A 12,240-nucleotide genomic window follows, 5' to 3' on the forward strand; every position below is an offset into this window, starting at 1 on the left:
GCCAGGCTGGACGCCGGCAGCAGATGGCACCCAAGTTTGCCGACATCTGCTCAGCTAGGTTGGCGGCCCCCATGTCGTGCTTCTCGCTAGAAAAGTTTCTCCGTGGTAAAGAAGCCCCTCTAGCTTCCTCTTAATCCTGTAGTGCGCGCGCGCGCGCTTTGCTTCTCTCCCCTGAGACTGCGCTGGGAGACAGGATTTCGGCTTTGCTCCTGCCTCCCGCCGCGGCAGCCTTGGGGGCGGAGCTTGGGGATTCCTTGGAGCCATCCTGTGAACACTCGATTCAGTGCAGGTCCTGACAGAGCGCCGGGGGAGTCGGCGAGCAGGAGAGCAGGCAAGCTAATAGCCAGAGCCTAACAATAGCTACAGGACTTAGCTACTGAACTGAATTCCCGAAGGGACACTCAGGCTGCGCCCCCTCTTCTGGCCTGGCGCAGTTCTGGGCTGATTTGAGAGGGCATACTGGTCAGGACTCTTCAAGAGGAGCTGCTGAGTGTCGGTGTCCCAACAGAGTGGCTACCCTCCGCCCACCTCGGCCTAGGGGGCTGCGAAAAGAGGAGCCGCCACGAAAACAACTGTTCCCATGGCCCCTCAGGTGCCTGGAATTGGACACCGGGCTGGGAACAAAAATCCTTGCTTTTGCCTTGTCCAATTTTCACAGCACGTATATTGACAATTGGAATCCTGGGCCAATCAAGAGTCGCATTCAAAGTGGTACTTCTGGGATCTCCATCCCACACTCCAACAAGTCTAATTTGAGAGTAGAAGAGAGGAGCCTCCAGCTCTAACTACTAGATCTCCCATCTGGAATTGGACTTGACAGCTCTCCTCACCAGTACTTGGACTGCAGTGGCTACAGGGTTCTCTTGGGATGTGGGGGTGGGAGGTACTCTGAAGACCAAACCAAGACCAAACATCGACTCAACAATGGACCGAGTTTATGAAATTCCAGAGGAACCAAACGCGGATCCGATTTCATCCCTGGAGGAAGATGTCATCCGTGGGGCCAACCCCCGATTTACCTTTCCGTTTGGCATCCTTTTCTCCACCTTTTTGTACTGTGGGGAGGCTGCATCTGCCTTGTACATGGTTAGAGTCTATCGAAAGAATAGTGAAACCTACTGGATGACATACACCTTTTCCTTCTTTATGTTTTCATCCATTATGGTCCAGTTGACACTCATTTTTGTCCACAGAGATCTAGCCAAAGATAAGCCACTATCATTGTTTATGCATCTAATCCTCTTGGGACCTGTTATCAGGTGAGCAACTTTTTAATCTCTTCCCTTCTCTACCCTCCTACCCCTGCCACACTTGTGCAGAGAAAGATGAAGCCAATATTTACAAGACTGATACTGTGCCTCTAACTGATTCTCCCATTCCCTCCCACTCTTGGCTTTCCTGCCTACCATCCAAAAAATTTAAAATTTTAAAAGCCACCATGATGAACACCTGGCACGTACCTATGTTTCAAAACTATATATGGTACCATTGATATGACTTCATTAGACAATGTTTGCTATCTGGATTTGGGTTGTGAAAATTGGTATGGGACCAGTTGACGTGGTCACCTTGTGCACACAGACCATAGCTTAAGAGTGTGTTATTTTGACAGCCTTTTAGATGCTCTGTAAATTGGCTGAAATTTTCTTCTACCCATCTCCTATTCAGTTTCTTTACCCTGAGCTGCTTGGGGTGGTGCCACTGCCATTTTTAAGTTCCAAAGTAATTTAACATCTGGAAAATATTTTAAGTCATCTGTGGTTATCTGGGACCCCAACCCATTGCAGTTCATTTTTCTGTCAGTTCAACAATCTCCTGTTTACCTCTTTTTATCTTTCTGCAGTAAAAGTACATGGTTAGAAGGGGGCAAAGGAATATACTCCATTTGTTCATCTGGATGCTATAGCACAATGTAATATTATCAAGCCTTTCCATTCAGGTTGCCTTGAAGTGACAAGAATGTGCCTTATCCCAGGGAGATAGGCATCTGTGTCAGCAGTCTCATCTAGACACTGTGGGATTTTCCAGGTAGGGAGATATTGCAAAACTTGTGAGATCATGAGAAAGGAATGGACCAAGTTTGTCTTGATTGCAAGAGCGACAGAAACCTGCAGTTAGCTGAGGAATATAGGTCAGAGTGTCGATGTCGTAATTGCAATGGGAGGATATTTCATCCTTATAGAAATAAACACAGTCTGAAACTGATTAAGATGGGACTCTCCCTTTAATTTTTTAAAAATCAATATATGTTTAAATGGGGAGGAACTGATTAGACTCCATCAGAGAAAAATATAGGATATCAATAGAAACGGTGGCCCGGAATTCGGGAGGCCTGGAATCTAGTCCTGCTCCTGCCATTGACTAGTTGTATGGCCTTAGTGAAATCTCTGAAGGTGCCTTGGGCTGCAGTTCTTTCACCTGTAAAATAAATGGGTTGGCTGTGTTAGATCATGGATCTCAAATGCTTACAGAGGCTAAGCAGGTATTATAAATGAGCTAAGTGGGCCGAGTATGAGGAAAAACAGGAGCTTCATGTGTGATGAGAAATGAAAATAAAGTCTCAATGTTAGAGAAATGATGATGAGTAGTGAAGACTCTGGCAATCTGGAGTCCACATGATCTGCCTAAAGGAGGCAGCCACTCTATAGCTCCCGCCCATTATTTCTCTGCTGTAATTCAAACTCAGTATTACCAGATCACCCAACTTTCCAGGAGAATCTCCCAAGACAGGATTTTATATGAACTGTCACGATTTAAAAATTTGGCAACTGACTACTTAAATAAAAACATGGTAAGGGCCAAACAAACCACAGCTGTTGATCAGATGTGACTCAGCTGGCCTATGTGCAACCTTTGGTCTAGGTAATCTTAAAAAGGTCCTTTCCAGTTCTAAATCTTTGAAGCTGTAAAAGGAAGACCTCATCTTGAACTTGGAATTAAGAAATTTAGAGATGGCACTTAGAGGAGCATGGAAACCATTCTTTCCCTTTTCAAATGCAATAATATATTGAATGAATAGATCATGTACTTTCAAGATGCAAATTTCAGCAAGTACCTCCCCAGCACCCAGTTTTGACTTCCCTGTTTGCTTTGTGGCTTCTCAAGCCATTTTTGATTTGGGCCCTCCGTATGGAGTGTTGAGTACTGTATTTCATTTTTGTCATTTAGCTTCCCCTAGAAATGATCAGAAAGCACATATAACTTCAATCAGCTAGCCCCACAGCAGGGAAAAATAATTAATAGCTCATGAATTATATCCTCGATATGCTTATTTTCAAGGCAAATTACATTTTAGCTAGGTAGGAACTTGATTAGCGCTATTAGGCACATGAAAGTGTTTAGAGGGCCTGGCTTCCTTATACGAAATGCAAAGATACTTCTGGGAATTACAATATACTCTAATTTACTGAAGCTTTTAAAAAAGGCAAACACCCTTACTTAAACCAGTAAATAGCCTTAAGAATAGAAGCATAAACAATGCTTCATGCCACCATTTCCACCAATATTTTATTCAGCAGTAACCTTAATGGGCTTGGGTTATTATGCATTTTCCCCGAATAGGAAGAGAATGTTGTTTTTCTCTTTTATGTTCTCTCCTTTCATCTTTTTCTCTCCTGGGTTTTCAAGTTTGCCCCTAGAAAGTGGATGTTTCAAACTATACGCTTCAGACTGGCACACATACACCAGTCTCAAAGACATCCTGCGGAGAATGGCAGCCAGCATGTGTTCCTCTCAGGCGCCAAAGGCCTAAAGAGCATGTAAATCTCTGAGCTTGTCTTATGTGTATTTTTCTGTTAAATTACACTGCCATTTTTATTACCATCTCCTCCCATCATTTCTCACCCTGTATGCTTCCTTCTCATTCTTTCATTTACTCAGCAAATATTGATCAAATACCCACTATATGATAACGACTGTAGGCAAGATAAATATAACCCATGCCCTCAGTCTATCAGGAAAGATGGCTTAATTTTCACCACAACTGTTCTTACTTATCATAAGAAATAGTCTACAGTTTCTATTCATTTCAGGGTGAATGGAGGAAGTGGTAACTCAGGTGTTCCAAAACAAGATGTTCTAGTTTCTACTATTTATCATATCAGAACTGCTAAACACTTCTGATTTATATGAGGGAGATGGGAGGGGTACAGCAGGAAATGTGGTCTTATCATGATTTCATGAGTGGTAGATTCTCATAAGGATGTTTTCCTGTTTGTAAATAATGAACAGAGTTTAAAAGGCTCTTGTCTCCAAACAGATCAAGAGACCATGAAAGCAACCTTTAGAGAGATCTTTTGAGGTCCTCTAGGTATATAGTATATTTGGTTCTGAGCTGTCAAATCTTTTAAACACCTTTGTTGCTAAGTGGCTTTTCCTCGTATATGAGGGTTTTTTTTTTTCCCAAGACTTTTTGGCTGAGGCAGTCACAGTTGCAGGCTTTGTCTTGAAAACTCAGAACTCAAAAACCCTGATTATGGAGCTAAGTGCTTTCACTAAGGAATGTTTTACTTCAGGATCTGAAGTGTTATGAAAACCAGGGCCTTTTGGATCCTCATTATTTTCTCTCGACATATTATTTACTCCATACCTTTGTGTTCAAGGCACTTTTCTACCACAGGCCTATTCTTAAAGGGACAAAACAATTCTTTAAGTCTTCAAATAAACACTTCTGAAATGGTGTTCTTAGGTTGGTCGATGACTGACAGAAAAAAAAAAAGATTTACATTCAAGTAACTTGTAGAAGGCATGAGCATCTCTTTGACTCATGAGAAATGAGTAGAACAGGAGAGAAGGAATGGCAAAAAGCACCACCTCCCCAAGTTATTTTCCCCCCTCACTACAACCTCCCTTCCTAGGACAGCTTTAGTTAAGTTCCCATGATGCTTTACTTCTGCAGATGTTTGGAGGCCATGATTAAGTACCTAACATTGTGGAAGAAAGAAGGGCAGGAGGAGCCCTATGTCAGCCTCACCCGAAAGAAGATGCTAATAAATGGCGAGGAGGTGCTGATAGAATGGGAGGTGGGCCATTCCATCCGGACCCTGGCTATGCACCGCAATGCCTACAAACGTATGTCACAGATCCAAGCCTTCTTGGGCTCAGTGCCCCAGCTGACCTATCAGCTCTATGTGACCCTGATCTCTGCGGAGGTCCCCCTGGGTAGAGGTGAGTGGGATCAGGATTGGGGAGGGCTCCACTTAAGGGTTTTAGAAATCTAGATTTGAGCTGTCCAATACACTGGCCACCAGCTTCATGTGGCTATTTACATTAAAAAGAAAAATGAAATTAAAAATTTATTTCCTCAATCATACTAGCTACATTTCAAGTGTTCAATAGCTACATTGGCTAGTGGTCACATATTGAACAGCACAGATATAACAGAACATTTTCATTACTGCAGAAAGTTCTGGACAGCACTGGTACATAGTCAAAGAACTTGGGGATCCAGATCTCAGACCTGACAGATTTCTTAAACTGGGGTAAGCTATTTAGACTAAAAATGCCACATATAAACTCTGTCTGGTCCCAGAAAAAGCTAGTAATACCAGCAGTTAGTAGGACATTTTTTCCTAGCCCAGAGTATTTAAATTATTCTGAAGGTTTGTTTGGTTGGTTGGTAGGGATGACCATCTTCAAATAAGAGGTTCCCAAATATTACCAATCATGAGAAAACATATTACCGGATGAAAGCTCCTTTTTAAAATTACATTTCCTACTCAGACCTGAATCAATCTGAATGTGGGGATGCCAAGAATCTGTATTTTTTAATGTACCCAGTCAATTCTGGTCAGCCACATTTGGTAACCAGTGATTTAACCACTTCTCCCAACTCCAGTGGGAAGACAGAATAGGAGTGTGGAATGAATACTGATTAAAATCAGGCCTGGTCCTAGTTCTGACCATCTCTCTGATCTTTGGAAGAAGTTACCAAAGAGGTCACTGTCTTAATTTCCCGCTTATAAAAGAGATATCATAAAATGACTAAGACCTCGAGAAGAGGATGAAATGTGAGTCAGTGTTTTCAAAGTCGAAATAAAGTACTATTAATGAGTTTTAACAGCCTGAAGTTAGCTTCATCTGCTTGGGCTGGAGCTTGTACAGCTGTGGGTACAGTTTTGGACCATTTCCTCTTTATCGGGTGCTTACCCTGCTTGGGAAACCCCCTTGTCACAAATAAATGTGAAGAAATTTGCCTGCTTTTCTATTTTTCTCCACAAAGAATTGTTCATGAAGTTGTCTTGAAGCTTTTCACATACCTAGAGTGGAAAATAGCGTGAAGAGAAAAATCTCTGGAAATGATGATGCTTTTCCTCCTGAGAAATTTGAGGGTCATCAAACTATTTAATTAAAATATGTATATATTACAAATATAATACATAAACAAACCAATTGGCTTACACATAATTGTATATGTACAGAAAATTTCTGGAAATGTATGCAAGAAACAGTGTACCACTGGGGAGTGAAAATGAATCATCCGACTTTTACCTTTTACTTTATACTCTTCTGTGTGGTTTGAAATTCTTATCATGATCACGTTTTATTATATTTGGCTCTAATTTTTTAATTATAAAAATCAGATACAGTTATGATAAAAATTCAAAACCATATAGAAAAGAGAGAGAGAGAGAGAGAGAGAGAGAGAGAGAGAGAGAGTGTGTGTGTGTGTATAAAGTAAGAAATGTAATCTTACTCCTCAAAGGTAATCTCTGTGAATCATTCAGTATATAGCCTTTCAGATTTCTTTTACTATGTGTAAATATAAACATATATACTATATATATGTATATATATATTTTTGCCAAAAAAAGGACTCTATTAAACAATCTGTTCAGCAACATGTGTTTTTCAAAAGTATGCTATATATCTTTCTTCAACAATTATTTATACATATATAATAATAATGATATATAATATCTATTTCCTTTATATGAATTGGACCATTATTTCTTATCTCCCTAATTTTTTATTGTAGGATTAAAGATTGTTTTTAATTTTTCCATGCAAAAAGTTTTTTCTAATTATAGACTATGCTCCAGTAAACATCTGTGTACTGGAATGAGACTGTAGGATAAATTCTGAGCAGTAGAATTGCTGAGAGAAAGGATATGCCTATTTAGAATTTTATCAGTACTGCCAAATGGCCCTCCCTAAAAGTTGTATGAATTTATATTCAACAGTTTATGAATGTGCCTGTTTCTTCATAAACTAAGTATTGTTAGTCTGTATAATTATAAAATAACTGATTGTTTTAATAATTTGCTTTTGTTATTATGAAGTAAACTTAGCATCTTTTCATGTTTGGTTATTGTGTTCTTTAAATTGCTTATTCATATGTATTATTCACTTTTTTAGTGGGTTTATCTTTTTTATTAATTTTTAGGAATTATTTACTTATTCTGGCTATTAACTCTGCTGTGGATAAGTATGTATATGTACATTTTTATAATGTTTTGTGTGTGCACATACACATTTTAAATGTGCATATACATGTCATACATGTAACAGATGTGCAGCATACAATGTGAAGATACACAGTATACTTGTAGTATCTTCTGGCATTCTGAAGTATTAAATTTTTATGTATTCAAATGCTTTATTGCTTTTAGAACTTGAACTTTTTTTGAAACAAAGGCCTTTCACAGCTCATATCTGATAGAGCAAATTTAGCCTGATCTTCCAAATAGATGAATTTCCAATTTGTCAATTCACCAACCAAAAAACAGAACAAAGCAAAAAATAATAACAACAAGAGTAATGACATTTCTTTGAGACTGTGATCGGGATTGCATTAAATTATTTTGGAGGGAATTTACATCTTTACAGGATCAAGCAATTTCATATTGGAAGATAATACATCTCTCAATTTCATTAAATACTTTTAAAGCACTTTATTGAGGTGTGATTGACAAACAAAAGCCTCTATCTATTTAATGTATATAACTTGATGAGTTTGGAGATAAGTGTACCTCCATGAAAACTCACCATAATCTATGTCATGAGTGTACAAGATCTGGAGCAAGACAACTAAACTATTCTTGCTAAAGGACTTGGACGTTTTTGTAAGGCTTATTTCTAGGTGTTTATCAGTTTTTAAATCACCTGATTTCCAAAATGTCAGAGTAGTGCCTAAGTAAAGTAAATGCACCTACTACACTTTTGGAAATAGAGGGTGATAAAAATGATGGTGATGATGATAGGAGCTAGCAGATACCATTTACTATCCAGGCATTTCCCTAAGCCCTTTACATTTAAATTTTTCATTTAATCTTCACAACAACCCTATGAGATAATGATTATTATTCCTATTTTACAAATGAAGAAACAGAACACTGAGAGGCTAAGCAAGTTTTCCAAAGTTTCGTAAGTAATAGGTAGCAAGATTGGGTTGGAATCCAGGATATCTGCCTTTAGAGCCTGCATTTCTAACCATATTACTATGCAAAGGATATAAAGGAAACTTTCTTTAAGGCCTTGTTTTCAATTCTTCAGTGATTTCTCCTATTAAAAACTTTCTGACAATACCGTCTCTTTTAAGGTTTTGTAAACAACTTTTTGGTTTAGTTTTCCTCCTATCTTCTCCTTGCTATCCCTTTTCTAATCTTTTTTTTTCTCTTAGAGGCCATGTGGATCAGCATAGATGAGCAAATTCACTAGCAGCATTATGATCTCTTATGGCATGAGTCTATTTGTAGGGAGACGGAAGGTGTTTTTACATTTATTGGAATCATCAGGCTTTCCTCTTTTTATTACACTACTATCAATAAATGAGTTCTAATGTAAGAGAAAGCATTACCACACTTGGATAGATGTATGTAAGCTCTGATGTTCCCAACCCTACAAGAAACATCAACTCTTAAGGATGGGACTGAGAGTGGTTTATAAAACTAAAAGTATATCAAATCATTATGTTGCACACCTTAAACTAATACAATGCCATATGTCAATTACATCTCAAAACTGGAAAAATAAATAAATAAAAATAAGACTAAGAGTAGACACTTTAAGAGTCTCCCACTCCAGTCTTTGAGATTCCAATACTCTTTGAGCTGAAAAAGATCTAATAAACAAAGCTGTGCTTCCTTTTGGATTTCCATGGGGAGGCCTTCACTTTTCTTGAAGATTAAATTGATATCTCCATGGCTTTAGTTCTCTGGATGCAGTAAGTTCCAGTGGTTTTTCTTTTTTTTAGATGAGTATCCCTCAGACTTCTCATTCTCCTTGAGAGCACTAGATTTTTTCTTAGTGATCGGTATCCTTTGATATAAAGGAAGAAAAGAAAAAGGCCATGGTGTGATCTACAGTTGAGACTTGGTATAGGAGGTTAGGGAGCATCCTGACCCTTCAGGGCCCCTACTCTAACTGTTAATATAGTGGTTATGGGCTAGGAAAATGAGTTTTTATATTTTTAAACCACTCTGCAGGAAGTTTGGTGATTCCTAAAGTATACCAAAGTGTTGGGATGATGAATTGCCATTGCTGATGATTAATACAAGCAACTCTAGAGTATCTCAGTGAACTGGGGAAACTGAGGTGCATAGATAGCGAGTGTCACAAGCTTCCACACAACTAAACCAAGGACTTCTAATCATAGATATTTTGTGCTGCCTCTCTAAACTCAGAATTATTCATTAATTCCACAAACATTTATTGAGCACTTATTATATTCTGTGCAGTGTGTTAGACTCTGGGGATACAGCAGTAAACAAAATAGACATAGTCCCTTCTGCCCTTATGGAATTTCCTGTATCTATTTTGACACATTCTAGAAGCACACACAAACAAGATTAGTTCCTTGAAGAAGATATATATCAAGGAAGGGACTTCTATATCCAAAGGCATTCTCTGTGAACCTCCTAAGACTGGAATTTTTTCAGATAAGAGTTCTTTTTGCCTCTTTCATTGTTTGCTTAGAAGCCTGTTTCATCAGGTAGATGCTGTCCTATCTCTTTGTATGTGATCTTCTTGTGTAAGTGACCTCTAAATGCTAGTTTTGAGACCCCCTCATTTTTTAACAGTTCATTGTGTATGTTTATATGATTATTAAAGTATTACAGTATATATTCATCATGGAGCATTTAGAAAATTGAGAAATTAAAGATTTTAAAAACTGATATAATCCCTGTCATGAAAAAAATAGTTTATTTCTTTCCATTTTTGTGCATGCTATTTGTTTATATAGCTGTGTTCATATATGAGTTTGCTCTTATTTGGGGCCCTCAATTCTCACCTATCATCTCTCTAGACCTCTGGGTCAGAATACAAGCTTCGCCAACATTGAATGCCTGTTTTTTGTTTCTTGTTTTTTTTTTTTCTTCTTACAGTTGTGCTAATGGTCTTTTCCCTGATATCTGTCACGTATGGGGCTACCCTCTGCAATATGTTGGCTATCCAGATCAAGTACGATGAATACAAGATTCGCCTTGGGCCACTAGAAGTCCTCTGCATCACCATCTGGCGGACGTTGGAGATTACTTCCCGCCTCCTCATTCTGGTGCTCTTCTCAGCCACCTTGAAACTGAAGGCTGTGCCTTTTTTATTGCTCAACTTTCTGATCATCCTCTTTGAGCCCTGGGTTAAATTCTGGAGGAGTGGTGCCCAGATGCCCAATAATATTGAGAAAAATTTCAGCCGAGTTGGCACCCTGGTGGTGCTGATTTCTGTTACCGTCCTTTATGCTGGCATCAATTTCTCTTGCTGGTCAGCTTTGCAGCTGAAGTTGGCAGACAGGGACCTTGTTGAAAAAGGTCAGAACTGGGGACATATGGGCCTGCACTATAGTGTGAGATTGGTAGAGAATGTGATCATGGTCTTGGTTTTTAAGTTCTTTGGAGTGAAAGTGTTACTGAATTACTGTCATTCCTTGATTGCCCTGCAGCTCATTATTGCTTACCTAGTTTCCATTGGGTTCATGCTCCTTTTTTTCCAGTACTTGCATCCATTGCGCTCACTCTTCACCCACAATGTAGTGGACTACCTCCACTGTGTCTGCTGCCACTGGCACCCTCGGGGCAGGGTTGAGAACTTGGAGCCATCCTTTGATGTTGAAGCAAGGCAAAGCATTGTCTAATTCTGTCTTCTGGGTATTTGGAGATGGATTGGGGGTGACCAAGAGCAGCTGTGAAATTGAAAGAGAGAATGAGGCTTTTGGGTGAGTACTCACCTGGACATTTTCTTGAGTTTTCTAGTAAGCCTATCAGAAGAAAGAGAAGCCCCCAAATGGGTTTTATTTTATTAAGATTGATTGCTATGTTTGGACACCATGGTAGCCACCATATACCCAGAAGGGTCAGAGATACCATTTACATTCCTCCCACCTACGTCATCTGTCTGCCTGCCCTACAGGATAACACACTTTAGGCTCTCTGTGATCCTCTAGCTCTGCTCATTTGCTTGAGGCATTACTGAGCTTTTCTCATGCTGAGCTGAAGCCAGAATCTCACCAGAAAGTATCCTAATTGATCAGAGAATGTGACGACTTACTAGCTATGGATACTCCCCAGAATATAGTCTAACTAATGTGGAACCTATAACTGTAAGCGTGGCTGGGGTCTTTTAATTCCAAAAAGAAGAAAACCTCCACTAATAAAAGAGCTTCTCCCCAGATGAGTTACCTCCCCATTAGGATTTTACTAGTGATTATTCATCAAAAACCTGTCTTTTCAGTGGCCCTTACTAGGCACACTCTGAGAAGGGAGTGCAGAGTAAGATTCCTTCAGGGCATATGCCACAATGAGCTTTTCTCAGGGACCTGCATGGGCCTCCATTTTGTCCAGTGGAGTGGTTGAGTAAAACCTCTCACTTTGTGCCTCATTATATGGGATTCTCTCCAACCCAGTTTTTCTGTGTTTTTGGAGTTTTGCTACTTGATATGGGCCTCAGAGAAGCCGAACTGTAATTAAAAAATGTTTCTAATATGTGGAAGAAATGAAGATTTCATTATGTCTTCTACTGATCTGAAAAATTATGTTTTTTTAAGGGAGAGAGAAGGCAATAGTAGCTGGGGCATCACCTTCATGCTTAGGGTTAGGATGGTGGCTAACATTTTAAGGTAGAGTGAAGGCAGAGGAGGGAAACCAGATCACATTAAATCATCAGTACTGGTTTCTGACGCAGAATTTTATTTTCGAATTAGGACCATATGTTTATCATTCCCACACCCACAATGGATGAATGTAGGTCTCCCTTTCTCATGTATCTCAATGTTTACATCTCAGTTGAGTATTTCATTGAGAATGT

General features: G+C 39.3%; 1 protein-coding gene across 1 annotated transcript; it reads left to right on the forward strand.

Moving 5' to 3' along the window:
• Window positions 1-279: 279 nt before the first annotated feature.
• XKRX (XK related X-linked) lies at window positions 280-11,947 on the forward strand. Its single transcript, XM_006920698.3, has 3 exons — window positions 280-1,259; window positions 4,898-5,166; window positions 10,326-11,947. Exons 1-3 carry the CDS (start codon window positions 925-927, stop codon window positions 11,069-11,071), a joined length of 1,350 nt encoding a protein of 449 aa, XP_006920760.1. The 5' UTR covers window positions 280-924; the 3' UTR covers window positions 11,072-11,947.
• The last annotated feature ends 293 nt before the right edge of the window (window positions 11,948-12,240 follow it).

Source organism: Pteropus alecto, unplaced genomic scaffold, assembly GCF_000325575.1.
Source record: "Pteropus alecto unplaced genomic scaffold, ASM32557v1 scaffold179, whole genome shotgun sequence".
Classification (NCBI taxonomy): Eukaryota; Metazoa; Chordata; class Mammalia; order Chiroptera; family Pteropodidae; genus Pteropus; species Pteropus alecto.